Source organism: Amblyraja radiata, chromosome 39 (assembly GCF_010909765.2).
Source record: "Amblyraja radiata isolate CabotCenter1 chromosome 39, sAmbRad1.1.pri, whole genome shotgun sequence".
In the NCBI taxonomy this organism is placed as follows: domain Eukaryota; kingdom Metazoa; phylum Chordata; class Chondrichthyes; order Rajiformes; family Rajidae; genus Amblyraja; species Amblyraja radiata.
Window position 1 is genome coordinate 6,128,217 of NC_045994.1, and position 19,117 is coordinate 6,147,333.

Sequence of the window (19,117 nt, forward strand, 5' to 3'; positions counted from 1 at the left end):
GCAAGTTGCATTAAAGGTCTTCAGTAACAATCAGTCTCAGTAGCCGCACTCTTAACGCAGTGAAAGTTAAGCGAGGTTACCTGAAGGGTCCGCCTGACAATCCCCGGGGCGGCCTGAAATGAGAAATAAAGAATGAGATTTGGCTGTGTGACGGGTGGAGTGATGGGGTTGGGATGTGGGAGCGAATGGGTCCATGGGGAGGTGGGCATCTCATTAATGAAACCATCACCGGAAAAAGTCCCGACAGTAACCTGAGAGGCAGCGTTCCGAACCGCTACAGAGAGTTGTTTCACCTTCCCACCTGCTTTTTTAGATGTTACTGTAAATGAGTATCAGCAGTCAGAAAATCCTATCGTGTCTCTTTTGCAATGACATTTATTGATAGATTGACAGAGATCTGGATACAATTTACCGATGTGGTAAATTTGGTCCATGCCGACCAGAACTTGCTTAAAGTTCCATTTGCCCACGTTTGGCCCATGTCTCTCTAAAACATTCCAATACTTGTACCCGATCAATGAATTTTAAATGCATTAAATACCTTAAATACCTGACCCAGCTGCCTCTCCTGGCAGCTTGTTCCATATACCCACCACCCTGTGTGTGGACAAAAACGCCGCTCTGGATCCTATTAAATATTTCCCGTCTCATCTTAAACCTTTAGCCTGTGTTGTTTTAATTTCTCCTATCCTGGTTTAAAATACTCTGTGCCATTCACCTTATTAATTCCTGTCGTGATTATATGCACCTCCATCGCCTCTTGGTCTCCTGCGCTCCAAGGAATAAAGTCCTAGCTTGCCCAATCTCTCTCTACAGCTCGGGTCCTTAAGTGCTGGAAACGTTCTCGTAAATCTTCACTGCATTCTTTCCATCTTAATGGCATCCTTCCTACACCAGGGTGACCCTTTAAAACGACAGGGAACAATATATCTGAAAAGTAGGCCTGTCGGGCCACGACAACTCTCCTATCGCCTCTGGTGAACTATCAGGTTCTGGCACATTTTACGCAGCCTTGAAAATAGATTATGTTGCCAGTATAACTGATAATTCGCATGGGAAAATTCATAATGCAATTAACAGTGAATAACCCCATCCTTACTCCCCTAGAATAAATCATTTCCTTTTCTTCAGTTTTCGGTACATATGCCAGTTAAAAATAAAACACTCTTGAAATAGCTCCTGTCTGTGAGGTTCACACTGTCACGAGTTCAGATTCTCATTTCAATTTTACTTTCCACAGACGATACAAAGTGAACTGACCCGTGTGCCAAACTCGATCATTTTAATTTTCTGCGGACAGCCACTCCTTCATTTCCCCTCCAACAAAATTTACGATGAAATTCCCTCCGATAGATTTGCAGGATATTTTTCTGTGTTCAACACCGTCTACCACATGATGGACAAATGACCTGATCCCAGACTACTGAAGATATTCTGCCCTTGATTTCTATTCTACTTTCCAGTATCTTAATACAGGTGCGGCGATGCTAATATTTACGACTCTATGACTCTATTTATTTTCAAATTTGCTTGTGGAGAATGCTTGAATGATATTCCAACGTTACACGTTGGTTCGTTTGTGTCCTGCGTTGTCCAGCAATAACTGGGCACGACTTGCTCCCACACCTGAGTGCTGTTATCCACTTGGCTCCAGGAACAGATACTGTCTCGCCAGTTGCCATTTACTTTTAACCGATTTTCATAAGTGGGGAAAGTCTATTTACGTTCACAGTTTCAAACCCGCGTTACAATTTGTGAATCTAGATAATGTTATTCAATTCTATGCCTTTCACCGATTGCACAAACTCGGCCCGTGGACAATGCAGTGGACAATTGATCGCATGCACAATAGGTTCATTAATTTAGCGTTATATCTCACGAAGTAATAATAATATAAACAGCACAATCGTATCTGACGATTTGGGAATCATTAGGATCATATTTTCTCAGACGTGTATTACGATTATTCAAGTATTTAATGCACGCGGAAGCAGTACCATTACACATCATGTATAAAACACAGTTCCCATTCTAAACTTCTAAGGACAAGAGGAGACCATTCAGCCCATCGGCTCCATACCAAGCACTGTACAACAGTCTCGTTGATTTAATTTACCCTCTCCTTATTTCCCTTCATTCGGACCCATCAACCCTTCTTTCATCCGTTTGACCATTCTACTCAAGATAATTTACAGTAGGTAATTAAACTACCTAGCAACAAATAATTGGGATGCGCGAAGAAACGCGAGCACCCGGGCAAACGCGTACAGTCACAGGGAAGATGCAAGTGTAATAGCATGTCATACAGCACCGGTGGTAAGGAATGAACCGAGATCGCTACAACTGGGTGGAAGCAGCGGTAGTAAAATTAAATAGAGGATACCGATAACGTGCTCCTTCCAACCAGTAGAGCCACTGCAGGCAGCGTCATAGACCCGAGTTCAATGCCGACCTCGGGTGCTGTCAGTGTGGATTTTGTACGTTCTCCTAGTGCCTGTGTGGGTTTCCCCCGCGCGTTCTGTTTTTGTCCTACATTCCAAACCGGGCATTTACCCACTGTAAATATTCCCTCATGTGCATGAGTGGCAGTATCTTCGGGGAGTTGATGAGAACGAGAACAAATAAAATAGGATTAATGATGCAATTGGATGCTTGCTGCTCGCCTGAGACTCGGTGGTCAAGGGGTCTTTCCATGTTGTTTGTTTAAACCAGAATCTGCAGTTCCTTCCTACACATTTACTTAGATGCCAACGTGGTGTCAATTACACAGGCTCCAACAATATTCAATGACGTGATGTTATCTTAACGACAAAATCAGAAGAAAAGTTGGTGTTTGATTTAGCCAGCGCCCAATTTCTGCCGATAATTCACGGATGAATATGTCCAGCTTTTGTTTTCTGATTTGTATAATGAGGTGGACGGGAATGTAGAAACAACAACTGAATATATGCCTGAATTTATCTATAAAGCATCAAATGAAATAAATCTTCAAAACAAAGAGGTAAAACTCTGAAACTCTCAACAGAGAGAAAACAGAGGTGAGTTCTGTACATCCTAATCTGAGGAAAGACATTCTTGCCCTAATCTGAGGAAAGACATTCTTGCCATAGAGGGAGTACAGAGAAGGTTCACCAGACTGATTTCTGGGATGTCAGGACTTTCATATGAAGAAAGACTGGATAGACTCGGTTTGTACTCGCTAGAATTTAGAAGATTGAGGGGGGATCTTATAGAAACGTACAAAATTCTTAAGGGGTTGGACAGGCTAGATGCAGGAAGATTGTTCCCGATGTTGGGGAAGTCCGGAACAAGGGGTCACAGTTTAAGGATAAAGGGGACATCTTTTAGGACCGAGATGAGGAAAACTTTTTTCACACAGAGAGTGGTGAATCTGTGGAATTCTCTCCCGCAGAAGGTAGTTGAGGCCAGTTCATTGGCTATATTTAAGAGGGAGTTCGATGTGGCCCTTGTGGCTAAAGGGATCAGGGGGTATAGAGAGAAGGCAGGTACAGGATACTGAGTTGGATGATCAGCCATGATCATATTGAATGGCGGTGCAGGCTCGAAGGGCCGAATGGCCTACTCCTGCACCTATTTTCTATGTTTCTATGTTTCTATCAGTCCCAACGTGGACTGTTTTACTTTCCTCAGAAGCTGCGGCCCCGCCGAAGGTTCTGTTTGCGCGTCTCACTGCCTCTTTATGTATTTAACACGAGGTATATGTAGGAGATAAAATATCAAGGCGAAATTTGTAACGGAAATCTGCACTGAATATTTAACCAAAATAGAGCAAGTGAAAAGCAATTTAAATAAAATTGCAACATCTCTCTAACTGCGATTCTCCGCCTAAACAGAGTGGAGAATGCACAAATGCCCCGAGAAATAAACGTGTTGCTACTAATAGCCGGACACGCATAGTGCCAAACGGAAAACTCCGTTAATATATAATGGGACGCATTTGAAGATCATTGACCACTGTGTGGAAATGTCAGCGTCAATATCCATCGAAGTGAGTGTTCAATTACAAATTTAATGCTAATTTTAACAGTGTTCATTCTACATCAGGATGACTTTTAATGATAGAAAATTAATAAAAACCTTTCCAACAACACGATACTAACTATATTTTATAAATATGCTCAGGCCACATTATGACATGGTGGATAAAAATAGCTGCAACTGATCACTTTCAGCCACAGGAATTTGTGTGCGGCTTCAGTCAGCAACAGCTGCAGCTTTGGATGCATTTGTTCACCTCAAGGAGTTTATACTCTCTGGACTCCGATGTACTCTGCCCCAACAGTGACCGCCCTATACCTCTGATAGTCAGATTAATAATCTATTTCTGAATTGCAGTACACAAGACCCGAGTCTTGCGGGTGGACTGATCTGTGACTGAAGAAAATTCCCGTGGACGAAATATCACATTTAAATCTGGTTTAAAAAATCTGAATGGGAAGTTAAATGTGTTCAACTTGGCGACATTATCCAAATATATAGCCTATTCGACGGAATTAAGCGACTGTTATACAAGGACTCAAATAGTAAACATTAGAAAATAACTAATTAATTATAGAAAGCAAATACACTTCAATATTCCATTCAGCCGTTGTCAAGGTGAATGATCCTATTTTTTTAATCCACTCTGCTCCTGTGCCCACATTACAAAACATCCAAAGCCCTGACCTGGACAGGTGGAAAATTCACACGTGGAAGACATTATTCATCACTTTAATAGATCACTATGTTTTCATCACAACATTTAGAGATACAGACATAAAGGGCTGCAGTAACCCAGCGGGTCAGGCAGCATCAGTTCGAAGAAGGGGGCCGATTTGAAACGTCACCTGTCCATGTTCTCCAGAGATGCTGCCTGACACGATGCGTTATTAGAACAAATTGAGTTTTTTTGTAAACCAGTATCTGCAGGCCCCCGTGTCTTCATTCGGAGATACATATTTTCCGATCGACATATCAAACAGAGACAAACTGAAGTTAGCTGTTAATAGAAAATGCAGGACGTGGAGCAAGTGGAAGCAACTGAAAAACGTATCGGTATTTCATCAAACGCAACTGAATATTCTGCAGAAAATTCAATATAGGCGAATCGATATCAAAAGAAAGGAGATGTAAAGATTGCCGAAAGTCTACTCGATCAGGCAATGCGCATTTCCCTTTGATGGAGTTTATATCATAAACCTTAACCAAAACCGTGAACATTGAGAAACTATACGATCGACTGAACGTGGCACTAAATAGATGCGTCAATGACGTGGACGGGGATTGAGAAACAACAGCTGAATATATGCCTGAATTTATCTGGAAAGCAGCAAATGGGAGAAATCTTCAAAACAGATAAAACTGTGAAACACTCAGTACGTGGAAAGAGAAACAAAGGTGATTTGTTCTCTGCTGTTCTATCCACAAATTCTGTCCATCAGTCACAACGTGGACTGTTATACTTTCCTCAGCAGTTGCTGCCCCGCCGAAGGTTCTGTTTATACGTCTCCCTCCATCTCCCTCTCTCTCTGTCTCTCTATATATCTGTCTGTGTGTGTCTCTCTCTCTCTTTGTGCATTTAACACGAGGCATATGAATGAGATAAAACATCAAGCTGAATTTTATCACGGAAATCTGCACTAAACTTTCAAGCTGAATCGAAGAAGTGAATTTGCAACATCTCACAAATTGCGATTCTCCACATAAACAGAATGGAAAATGCAAAAATGACCCGAGCAAAATGAGTTGCTACTTATCGCCGCACGCACACACAGGGGCAAACTGAAAACTCAGTCTAATATATAATGTCACACATTTGAAGATAACTGTAGACAAATTAAACTCTACCACTGTGTGGAAATGTCGGTGTCAATATCCTTCCAAGTGAGTGATTAAGATCAATGACAAAATGAATGTTAATTTTAGCAGTGTTCATTCTGCCGATGTATGCCTTCTAATGTTGTAAAATTAATAAAACATTTCCCACAACACGATACTAACTGCAATTCATAAATTTGCTCCGCTCACTCTATGATATTTATGGAATTCCCTGCCACAGAGGGCAGTGGAGGCCAAGTCACTGGATGGATTTAAGAGAGAGTTAGACAGAGCTCTAGGGGCTAGTGGAGTCAAGGGATATGGGGAAAAGGCAGGCACGGGTTATTGATAAGGGACGTTCAGCCATGATCACAATGAGTGGCGGTGCTGGCTCGAAGGGCCGAATGGCCTCCTCCTGCACCTATTTTCGATGTTTCTATGTTTCTATATGGGGGATAAAAGAAGCTGCAACTGATTACTATCAGCGACAAGAATTTGTGTGCGGCTTCAGTCAGCAACAGCTGAAGCTTTGGATGCTGTTGTTCACCTCAAGGAGTGTATACTCTCCGGACTCCGATGTACTATGCCCCAACAGTGACCGCCCTATACCTCTGATCAATTCAGATTAATAATATATTTCTGAATTGCAGTACACAAGACCCGAGTCTTGCGGGTTGACTGATCTGTGACTGAAGAACATTCCCGTGGATGAAATTTCACGTTTAAATCTGTTTGACAAAATCGGAATGGGATGTTAAATGTGTTAATCTTGACGACATTATCCAAACACACACTGTTCCGACAGAAGTCAGCAACTTGTTACCAAACGGCTCAGTTAGAAAATATTAGAAAATAATGAATTATTTATAAACATAATTGCCACATTTGAATAGACCACTTCTCCCGTCATCAATTTGAAGTAAAAGAACATATTTTCTCATCTCTGCTCCTGTGCTCGCATTATAAAAACACACAAACCCTTGATCTGGACAGGTGAAAATTTCACACGTGGCAGAAATTTATCATCAATTTAATAGATCACTATTTTTTCATCACAACATTTAGTGATAAGCCACAAAGTGCTGGAGTGACTCAGTGGATCAGGCAGCAACAGTTTGAAGAAGGGTCCCGACCCGAAATGTCATCTATCCAAGTTCTCCAGAGATGCTGCCTGACCCGCTGTGTTATTCCAGCAAATTGTGTCTTTGTTCGTAAAGCAGCATCTGCAGGCCCTTGTGTCTCCATTCAGAGAATAAATATTTTCTACTATCCACAGTCCATACACCACAACGTTCAATTATGTAGCTATAAAGATACGGGAATATAGAGTATAATAATAAATATCATGTTAATTGATCACCGAATACTTTCAACATTCTCAATGAACTCACAGTTCCAAATCTGCAATACAACCAAAGTCAAGAAGGACCGCAGCATTCTCCCAGCGGCCAATTGCAGCGATGACACCAGGACTTCAACTGAACACCCACTACGGACATAGAATGGTCTCTCCAAAATCTTCTGACACACTAACGTATCTGAGAGTTAATTCTTTGACAACAGTTTTCACAGTAAATGATGTTTTGCTCCAAACAACCAATAGATTTTGAACAAAGTAAGGCGTGAACTGCAGTCTGCTCGAATGCACCAATGAGAAAGAACCTGCCCATTAATGGATTTATCCCATCCATTTTCTTTCTTTCGCCTTTTTCTTGTGAAACCAATGAAGGGATTAAAAGGAACTTTAACAAATTTGCAGATGACACAAAACTGGGTGGGGGTGTGAACTGTGAGGAGGATGCTATGAGATTGCAGGGTGACTTGGTCAGGTTGGGTGAGTGGGCAGATGCATGGCATATGCAGTTTAATGTGGATAAATGTGAGGTTATCCACTTAGGTGGCAAAAACAGGAAGGCAGATTATTACCTGAATGTTGTCAAGTTGGGAAAAGGGGAAGCACAACGGGATCTTGGGGTCCTTGTTCATCAGTCACTGAAGTAAGCATGCAGGTACAGCAGGCAGTGAAGAAAGCGGATGGCAGACTGTCATATGTTGGTAGAATGGAGCGACTGGGCTTGTATACTCTGGAATTTAGAAGGATGAGAGGCTCTCTTATTGAAACATAAGATTATTTAGGGTTTGGACACACTAGAGGCAGGAAACATGTTCCCTATGTTAGGGGAGTCCAGAACCAGGGGCCTCAGTTTAAGAATAAGGGGTAGGCCATTTAGATTGGAGACGAGGAAAACTTTTTCACCCAGAGAGCTGGGAATCTGTGGAATTCTCTGCCTCAGAAGGCAGTGGAGGCCAATTCTCTGGATGCTTTCAAGAGAGAGTTAGATAGAGCTCTTAAATATAGCAGTGTCAAGGGATATAGTGAGGGCAGGAACGGGGTATTAATTGTGGATGATCTGCCATGATCACAGTGAATGGCGGTGCTGGCTCAAAGGGCCGAATGACCTACTCCTGCACCTATTGTCTATTGTCTATTGAATTTGAAATGGAAACGAGTCACCGAGCCGATACCTGCATCCATGAAGCAGACAGTTAAAGAAGCTTACCGTCAGAGAGGAGATGGTTGATCCCAGTGTCCACAGTGTGATCCAGACCATGTGTGGGTGCTCTTCTCATTTACATCCTTCCACCACCAGGTGCTTTGGCAATTTGCAAACAGTTCAGGGCACCCAGCCCACCCGCACTCTCAGCAGCCGCCTAAAAATACCACACCATGCTGAATGCAGATTTAATTCATTTTTATTGTGCCCTGTATCACACTCCAATGCAGAAGAGAACAAACATATTTCATACTCTCATGTTTTTATGTTCATGTCACAGGAGCAGAATTAGGCCATTTGGCCCATCGATTCTATTCCACAATTCAATCACGGTTGATCTTTCCTCTGAATCCCATTCTCCCACCTTCTTCCTCACATTTGTCTTCCTTGATAATTAATAACCTTTCAATCTCTGCTTTAAACATACCCAATGCCTTGGCTTCCACAGTCATCTGTGGCAATGAATTCCACAAATAAACTAACCTCTGGCAAAATAATCGAAACATAGAAACATAGAAAATTGGTGCTGGAGTAGGCCATTCGGCCCTTCGAGCCTGCACCGCTATTCAATATGATCATGGCTGATCATCCAACTCAGTATCCTGTACCTGCCCTCTCTCCATACCCCCTGATCCATTTAGCCACAAGGGCCACACCTAACTCCCTCTTAAATATAGCCAATGAACTGTTCTCAACTACATTCTGTGGCAGAGAATTCCAGAGTTTCACCACTCTCTGTGTGAAAAATGTTTTTCTCATCTGGGTCCCCCTCATCCTTAAACTGTGACCACTTGTTCTGGACTTCCCCAACATCGGGAACAATCTTCCTGCATCTAGCCTGTCCAACCCCTTAAGAATGTTGTAAGTTTCTGTAAGATCCCCCCTCAAACTTCTAAATTCTAGCGAGTTCAAACCGAGTCTATCCAGTCTTTCTTCATATGAAAGTCCTGACATCCCAGGAATCAGTCTGCTGAAACTTCTCTGTACTCCCTCTATGGCAAGAATGTACTTCCTCAGATTAGGACACCAAAACTGTACGCAATACTCCAGGTGTGGTCTCACCAAGACCCTGTACAACTGCAGTAGAACCTCCCTGCTCCTATACTCAAATCATTTTGCTATCCTCCTCATCATTGTAACATGATGTCCTTTTATTGCGAGGCTGTGCCCTGTGGTCCTAGATTCTCCCACTACTGGAAACATCCTCTCAGCATCCACGCTGTGTGGTCGTTTCATTATTTAGTAGGTTTCAATGAGATTCCTACTCATCCTTCTAAACACACACGAGTACAGGCCCAAAGCCCTCACATGCTCCTCATACGTTAACCCAATCCTCCTTGGGATCATTCTCATCAATCTCTTCTGGACTCTCTCCAATGCTAGCAAATCCCTACTCAGATATGTGGACCAAAAATGTTCACAAAACTCCAAATGCAGTCTGACTGGGCATCCTATAAAGCCTCAGCTTTGCATCCGTGCTTTTATATTCTAGTCCTCTCAAAATGATTGCTAACATGACATTTGCCTCCCTTACTACTGATTTAACTTGCAAATTAATCTTTTGGGACCACTCCACCAGCACTCCCAAGTCCCTTTGCTCCTCAGATTTCTGAATCCTCTCCCTATTTACAAAATAGTCTATGCCTTTAGTCCTACTATCAAAGTGCATGACTGTACACTTTGCTTCACCGTATTCCATCTTCCACCTCTTCCAACCTGTCCAAGTCCTTCTGCAGACTCCCTGCTTCCTCTACATTAGCTACTCCTCCACCTATCTTTGCTTCATCTGCAAACGGCCAAATATCCATCAATTTCCTCATCCGAATCATTGATAAACTATGTGAAGAGTAGCGGCCTCAACCCGACCCCAACAGAACACCACTAGTCACCAGTAGCCTATCACAAAATGTCCCTTTCCCCCACTCTTGGCCTTCTGCCATTCAGCCAAACTGCTCTCCATGCAGGTATCTTCCCTCTAATACCTTGCACTCTCATCTTGTTTAGCAGCATCACATGGGGCAAGTTCTCCATCTGTCATAGAGTCATACAGCATGGAAACAGGCTCGACAGCCCCAATTGTCCATGCTCACCAAATTGCCCCATCTAAGCTAGTCTCATTTGCACACATTTGACCCATATGGTTCTAAACCTTTCCTTTCATGTATCTCTCCATGTGTCTTTTAAATGCTGTTATAGTCCCTGCCACAGCTACTGTACCTCCTCTGGCAGCTCGTACCAGAAAACCCACCATTCTCTGAGTAAAAAGTTGTCCCTTGGATTTCTAATGAATTTTTCCCTGTCACCTTAAACCTTTGTCATCTGGTTATTGATTTCCCTACTCTAGATAAAAGATTGTGCATTAATGGGAAGGGCGATGTTTCAGATGCTAGGGGGGTGGGGGGTGGGGTGGGTCAGGTACTGTGAGTGGGGGGTGGGGCAAGTGCTGTGTGTGGGGGAGGGTCGAGTGCTGTGTGAGAGATGGGGCAAATGCTGTGTGTGGGGGAGGGACAAATGATGGGGGGGGGGGGGTGGGCAAGTGCTGTGTGTGTGTGTGTGGGGGGGGAAGTTGATTAAGAGGATAATGTAAATTCTGCGCTTGTGTGTGAATCTTGTGATTGTGTTTTTCTTTCTTGGGTGAATGCAGCGCAGGTGGCAGGTAAATTGGTTCAATACTCCTCAATCAGGATGTAGGAAGGTTGGAAAACTGCTGGTGACCCTGACGATTATACCTGTAGATATTGTGTCCAGGTACAGCTTGTAAAGGACTGTATTTGGAAGCAAGACATGCATCGGGGTGGCCTTTGGACAATCCACTGTGGCGATGAGTTCCACAGATTAACTGCCCTCTGACTAAACTTCCTCCTCGCCTTCTTTCTAAAGCAGCGCCTTTTAATTCTGATGCTATGACCTCTGGTCCTAGACTCTCCCACCAGTGGGAACATCCACTCTATCTATGCCTTTCATTATTCTGGAAACTGCAATGAGGTCCCCACCCCCCCTCGCAAACCTTCTAAAATCCCTAAACTCCTGCGAGTCGAGGCCCAGTGCTGTCAAATGCTCATGATATGCAAAGCCACTCATTCCTGGAATCATTCTTGTAAACCTCCTCTGGACCCTCTCCAGAGCCAGCACATCCTTTCTCAGATCTGGGGCCCAAATGTCTTCAAAACAAAGCCCATGATTGCCCTTTGTGGGTAGTTGTGGCATTTTGCTGGATATTTGCAGCAGATTTTAAGTTATGAATTCTAATAACACATCCTCTTGCAGAAATGATAATTTTTGCATGCATCAGCAATAACCTATGTACCCTACACACAATTAGGAAAGGTCTGATGAGATGGTAACGCTGAACATTGCCCTTCATATTTTAAACCCTGTATGTAAAATGTACTGGCCACATTCTGCAGAGGCACAGCAAGTCTCTGTAAAACCTGCTTGCATGTTGAGCTGGCAGGAAACACCTGGCATAGTGGTGTTTACTGGGCTTATCTCTAAATTGTAATATCCTCTGATTTACCAAAATATACCAAACATTTAGAGATAAATGCTGTACGTATTTCCACAGTACACTGTGCTTTGATTTGGAAGATTTTGGATACAAGTTCTATTCCAGAACCTTAATTCAAAATGCTTTGGTCTGAAGAAGGGTCTGGACCCAAAATGTCACCTATTCCTTTGCTCCAGAGATGCTGCCTGACCTGCTGAGTTACTCCAGTTTCTTGCGTTGTCTTTGATTTAAACCAACATCTGCAGTTCCTCCCTACACATTTTGTCTGCTCCACAGCAAAATCTCCTCAAGGTTTGCCTGCTTTGAAGAAATTCTCCTCCTCTCTCCAATGAGAGTTCTGCAGCACTCTATTTTACTGCACACCCTCTGTGATCCCTCCTCCTTCCTACACATCTGACACCCTATATATTCCCCTCATATCTTACACATCTCGATAACATCACCCCTTTTACTAGTTTTTCATCTTTAGGTGACCACTTGACCCCCCCCCCCCCCACCATCCTCTTTTCTCCGTTGCTTTCCTCCTCAGTGCCTCACCTGGTCTCCCACCTATTCCCCCACTGAACACTACCCCCACCCCCCCCCCCCCCGACCCCCCCCCCCCACTACCTCCACCACTCCCCGCCACACTCCATCCCCCACTGCCCCACTCCCCCCCCCTCTCCCACCTCTCTGCTTTCCTCCTTCTGGCTCAACACTCTACAACTCTCCCAACCTGTCTCACACATTCCGTTCTTATCACTGGCCTTTGTTCCAACCCATCTGAACATCAAACCTAAGCTGATCTATTTCCTGCCATGCGCTGTCCTGCCCCTCGCCTTTTCCAGCTTTCCTCCCCCCCATCCCCCACAATCAGTCTGAAGAAGAGTCTTGACTGAAATATCACTTATCAATATTCATACCACTGGGCTGTAAGCTGCCCAAGCGAAATATGAGATGCTGTTCCTCCAATTTGCGTTTAGCCTCACTCTGACAATGGAGGAGACCTAGGACAGAAACGTCAATGTGGGAATGGGAAAGAGAATTAAAGTCTTTAGCAACCTGGAGATCAGGTTGGTTCAGGCGGGCTGAGCGAAGGTGTTCCGCAAAGTGATCGCCCAGTCTGCGTTTGGTCTCGCCCATGTATAAGAGTCCACATCTTGAACAGCGGATACAGTAGATGAGGCTGGAGGAGGTGCAGGTGAAGCTCTGCCTCACCTGAAGGTAGGCAGCTTAGCACAGTGATACAGGTGGGGACGGCTGGGCAGCGCCACATAGTGGCCAACAGGCAGTCCTGCAGAACATGGTCTGTAATATCACCGTGCACCAGCAGGCGGCACTGCTGTACAACAGCAGGGGGCAATGGACTCTGCAAAGCCATGCTGTATCTTTCCAGAGATGGACACAGAAAGATGGAGTAACTCAGCGGGTCAGACAATATCTCTGGAGAAAAGGAATAGGTGACGTTTCGAGTCGAGAGAATGGGGTTACTTGAAGTTACAGAAGTCACCCTTGCATCCCCTCTCACTCCGTCCCTCCGCCACCCAAGTCGTACCAGCTTCAAAGACGTCTTGTTGAGTAGAGACAGCACCTGTAGTCAGGATCGAACCCAGGTCTCTGGCGCTGCAAGCACTGTAAGGCAGCAACTCTACCGCTACGCCGCTGTGCAGTAAATAAAGTTAGTTCTATAAATAAAAAACTCAATATAGTGCAAAAAACCCCATCTTTGGCTGATTGGCCAACCTATCGCATAATGGCACCATTCAAACTCCACTCTGTAAAAGGATTAAGACACATGTAGCAGCAATTTAGCAGCAGGATTGTTTAGTTTAGTTTTGTTTAGATATACAGCGTGGTAACAGGCCCATCGGCCCACCGAGTCCACGCCGACCATCGATCGCCCGTATACGAGGTCTTCGTTATCCCACTTTCACATTTTACCACAATTTCCAGACGTAAATTAACCTACAAACCTGTAAGTACGTGGAGTGTTTCTAAACCTCTCTATATCACTGTCTATATCGCTTGTTCCCCTCTCCACTCCTTCTGAAGAAGGGTCTCGACCCAAAACGCTACCTACTCCTTTTCTCCAGAGACGCTGTCCGACCCGCTGAGTTACTCCACCTTTCTGTGTCTATCTATCTTCAGTTTAAACCAGCATCTGCAGTTCCTTCCTACACATTACCCCTAAAAGGGATGTCCCACTTGGGCGACCTAATTGGCGACTTCAGAAGAGAGTGAAAAAATGTCATGTTGAAGATTTCCTTTGACTATGTTGAAGACCAGCTTCGACTAGCTACGACTAACTTCGGGAAAATTGGACACCGAATAGTGGAGAGTGAAGACGACCTCCTTTGATCTCCTTTGACCTCCCCTCGACTATGTTGAAGACTACCTTCGATTACCCTCGATTACCTACGACTAACATGCCGACCTACCACGACCTACTACGACTAAACCCACAAGTAAAAAAAGTATCAGTTTTTTCCATGGCGACCTTTTTTCACTTGCGGGCATTTTTCAACGTTGAAAGATACGCCGCGACCTAGCTGAGGCCTCGAGTACACGGGGACCACTCTCGAGCATGAAGGAGAGTTACGAAAACCTCCTACAACCTCGTGTCAACCATGCGCCGAGTATGAGTCGAGGCCTCTGCACATAGAGCATTGAACAGTGCAGCATAGGAACAGGCCCTTCGGCCCACAATGTCTGTACTGGACTTCGATGACAAGCGAAACTAATCTCATCTGCCTGCACATGTATCCATTTGCCTCCAGACCACTAGTTATTGAAAACACCACTTCACATGGGAATCAAATTAAAGATAGTACAACATAGTGCATTATTACCTGCTTCTACAGCACGACAGGTGGATAAGCAGTGATTGTGGAGATGGAAAGGTGAGTTATAAATGTGGATTGCCTCATACACATCCCGTGTGTGTGAGTGTGTGTGTGTGTGTGTGTGTGTGTGTGTGTGTGTGTGTGTGTGTGTGTGTGTGTGTGTGTGTGTGTGTGTGTGTGTGTGTGTGTGTGTGTGTGTGTGTGTGTGTGTGTGTGTGTGTGTGTGTCTGGATGGGCCTTGCTTTGTTTATTCCAGGCCCTTTGAAGTTTCTGCAGTTTTTATTTACTGCTGTTTTTACCTGCACCCTGCCAAAATAATGTTTAAATTAGTTGTTTAATGGGACTTGGGGGAATAAACCATAAACATCAATGCCTCTCGGCCTAAAAATCCACCCCGCTTCTGCAGACCCTGCACAGCTGCAGTTTGCTTCATTATATCATTATACACATTGGAAACAGGCCCTTCAGCCCAACTTGCCCATGCAGACCAAGATGTCCCATCTACACTAGCCCTACTTGCCCACATTCGGCCCGTATCCTTCTAAACCTTTCCTAAACATTCTGCTTGAATATCTTTGCATGGAACACTGACACAGTATCTTTACTTTAGACTATAGAGATAAGGCGCAGAAACAGGCCCTTCGGTCCATATGTCCATGCCGACCAGCGATCACCCCGTGCATTAGCACTATCCTACGCACTAGGGACAATTTACAATTCACAGAAGCCAATTAACCTTCAATCTGCACATCTTTGGAGGGTGGGAGGAAACCGGAGCACCCAGAGAAAACCCACGCAGTCGCAGGGAGAAACTCCGTACAGACTGCACCCGTAGTCAGGATTGAACCCGGGCCTCTGGCGCTGTGAGGCAGCAACTCTACCGCTGCGCCACTGCTCTGTCCTGTGTGGCAGAGTCAGGAGCGGGAGACGCAAGGAACTGCAGATGCTGGACCTTTGAGCCAAAGGCAAAAGTGCTGGAGGAATTCAGCAGGTCGGGCAACATCTGTGGAAGGAATGGACAGGAGACAGACATGGAGCATAGAACAGTATAGCACAAGAACAGGCCCTTCGGCCCAGGGTATCTGTGCTGCACATGATGCCAAGACCAACTCTTATCTACCTGCGTTTAATCCATATCCTTCCATTCCCTGCCTATTACATTTTTATTATTATATATTAAATAGTTGAAAACATTAGCGACGCAGTGGTGCTGGTTCCCGGTGGGCACGGTGACGGATGCCCCACACATCTCTGTCCTCCGTGCAGCCGGCAAGCTCTACACATGTGTCTTCCATCACGGCCTTCAGCGTTGGCCGTCCCGGGTCACGTCTACCATGGGTGGGTTCCCACAGCACAACCTTGTTCGCTGGCATTTCTGGCCGGCGCTGGCAGTGACCAGCGAGCCTCATCCTTCCCCACCTGATCTTCTCCGTCAGTGGTGGAATCTCCCCGTGTTGGTGATGTGGTCCCTCCAACTGACATTGTGAACGTTTCTGAGCATTCGGGTGCAGGTACCATCGAGAGACTTGGACAGTGCTCGAATGAGAGTCCATGCGTCACACCCGTACGATAATATGGTCTGAAGAAAGGTCTCGACCCGAAACCTATTCCTTCGCTCCATAGATGCTGCCTCACCCGCTGAGTTTCTCCAGCATTTTTGTCAACCTTTGATTTTTCCAGCTTCTGCAGTTCCTTCCGACACAAGGAATCCATTGATCCCACTCTTCCTGCCCCATATATACCTCGTCCCGACAGCTCAAAAATCAGTGGCTGGCCTGTTTGACAGAAAGATGCTTTGATTACTCAACCAGTCAGCTGAGAAAGGGAGGAACTGCCCATGGTGATTAGTCACTAACCCACTGACTGAGGTGCCAGGGAGTGAGTCAGAGCGGGGCTGCAGCTTCTCGGTGGAACTGAATTAACCCTCACTGATCTTTGAGGGGTGGGGTGAGGTGGAGCAGCCATTTGTTTAGTTTAAACCAAAGATAGACAGAAAATGCTGGGGTAACTCAGCGGGACAGGCAGCTTCTCTGGAGAGAAGGAATGGGTGACGTTTGGAAGATGGAATGGGAAACGACACACATTCCTTCTCTCCAGAGTTCCTGCCTGTTCCCCTGTAAGCTAAGGGCATCAACTTGTGCCAGAAACTTTCTGCTGCCTACAGATCAGCTCCTGATTGGGGTCCGTACTTGGAAAAGCACAGAAACACAGACACAGAAAAGGAAAGATACCGAAACTACCCTCATTCTGCAGATGATCCAAACCAATTCCAACTGGTTATCGCATCTGACATATCAACAGTTTAGAGAGGATGTGTACATCAGGACCTCAAGACCTGTAGCTGCTTTGATGTCCTACCTTAATTTCAGGGAGTTGGGATACTGAGTTGGATGATCAGCCACGATCATATTGAATGGCGGTGCAGGCTCGAAGGGCCGAATGGCCTATTCCTGCACCTATTTTCTATGTTTCTATATTGCCCTAAAGGGCCTGTCCCACTTGGGCGTCATTTGCGCGTCATGTAGATGGCGCACGAATGTTTTTCTACATCCCAGAATCCTGGGGCGCCGCGCGCGACCGCACGTCACTGCCTACGTCACCACGCGCCATGCGCACACTCCGTGCGGCCTGACGCGTAAATGACTCCCAAGTGGGACAGGCCCTTTAGTGGCAGAAGAGAGATGGCGGAGAGATGATGATAATTCAAAGATACTTTATTGTCCAACACTGTACCAGGGTCTAGTGAAATGCTTCATCGACCAGACAGCACACAAAGTGCCGCCACGTTTCTGGGATCGACAGAGCTACAAAAGTACACATTAGGGTCCCTCTTTGCTCACGGCAGCTCCCCCCGTCTGGGCCTCTCTTTGTTCTCGGTGGTCTCTCCCCCGCTGGGAACCCCCCCCCCCCCACTTTATTCTCAGAGCCCCCACACCCCCACTGCCGGGTCCCACTTTATTCTCCTCCACCACCGACTGGGCCGCTCTTTGTTCTCAGTGAGGTGGCCCCCACCACCTCTCAGCGGCCCATCCTTGGCCAAGCCTGTTGTCCGCTCTGGGCTGTGTGGAGACGCCTGTCCCAGTGGCAGAAGGTGATGGATTGAGGGGGCATCTCCTTTCTGCGCAGTTACTGCCGGTGTTGAGTTTACGCGTTCTCTCCGCCACCAACCTGCGTGGGTTTACTCCAGGGGTCCAGGGCTCCCGTTTCCTCCCGCGCTTCAAAGATGCGCACGTTTCTGGGCTTAATTGGCCGTCAGTAAATTGTCCCCAGTGTGTGTGTGTAGGATGGGGACTCGTCTAGTGGGGACGGCTAAAACTTCCCCAGTTCCATCTCCTTTCTCATTCTCGTGTGTACACTCCCCCCCCCCCCCCCCCCGCCTCACAGCGCCAGAGACCCGGGTTCGACCCTGACCATGGTTGCTGTCTGCACTGAGATTGTTCATACGTCATGTGACCTGCGTGGGTTTTCTTCGGGTGCTCCGTTTTCCTCCCACACTCCAAAGCCGAACAAGTTTGTAGGTTAATTGACTTCAGTAAAGTTGTAAATTGTCCCTAGTGTACAGATGGACACTACAGACAATTTGGCCGAAGGGCCTGTTTCCGTGCTGTATCTCTAAACTAAACTAAACTAGACTACTCCGGGTTAAAGACTCCCGATGAATTCCCGTTGTAGGAAATATCTTGAGTTGTGTGGAATCTGGAATCAATCGGAAAGTGGCGACAAAGTTCCACCACATCCCTAAGCTGTGTCAATGCTAGTCTGATTTTGGGGAATAAGAAGGTGAATCATCACCACAATGAAGGAATCGATAGAACAAACACCGTTGTTTGCATCAGTTAAGCCTCACCAAACTCTTTTCAAGACACCTATTCTGCAGCCAAGACTTTAATCTGGTGACCATCTTCTTCAGACAGAAGAAGAGTCTGACCCGAAACGTCACCCATTCCTTCTCTCCAGAGATGCTGCTAGACCCGCTGAGTTACTCCAGCTTTTCAAGAGTTCAAGAGAGTTTTATTGTCATGTCTTTGTTTTACGTCTATCTTTGTTTTATCTTTGATTTAAGGCAGCATCTGCAATTCCTTCCTACACAAGGAGGCCATTCAGTCCATTTAATTTTTCCTGCCTCACTGGAAGAGCAATTCACTGAGTCCTACTTTTCTGGCTTTGCCATAGAATGGTGATCTTAGTTTTAGTTTCAGTAAATGTTTAATTTAGAGTTACAGCGTGGAAAACAGGCCCTTCGGCCCACCGAGTCCGCGCCGACCAGTAATCCTCCTGTACACTCACGATATCCGACACACACTAGGGGCAACTTACAATTTTACCGAAGCTAATTAACCTACAAACATGTATGTCTTTGGAGGAAACCGGAGCATCCGGAGAAAACCCACGCAGGTCACGGGGGGAATGTACAA

The 19,117-nt window shown here is 45.5% G+C and overlaps 1 protein-coding gene across 1 annotated transcript in view; it reads right to left on the bottom strand.

The window, feature by feature from the left end:
* LOC116967306 (soluble scavenger receptor cysteine-rich domain-containing protein SSC5D-like) overlaps positions 1 to 8,448 on the bottom strand; it is a 173,562-nt gene extending 165,114 nt beyond the window's left edge. Inside the window, exons 1-2 of the mRNA XM_033013806.1 lie at positions 8,379 to 8,448; positions 81 to 113 (exon numbers count right to left, since the gene is read on the bottom strand). Coding sequence (XP_032869697.1) covers positions 81 to 113; positions 8,379 to 8,448 — 103 coding nt within the window. The remainder of the gene's footprint in view (positions 1 to 80; positions 114 to 8,378) is intronic.
* Positions 8,449 to 19,117: the final 10,669 nt, after the last annotated feature.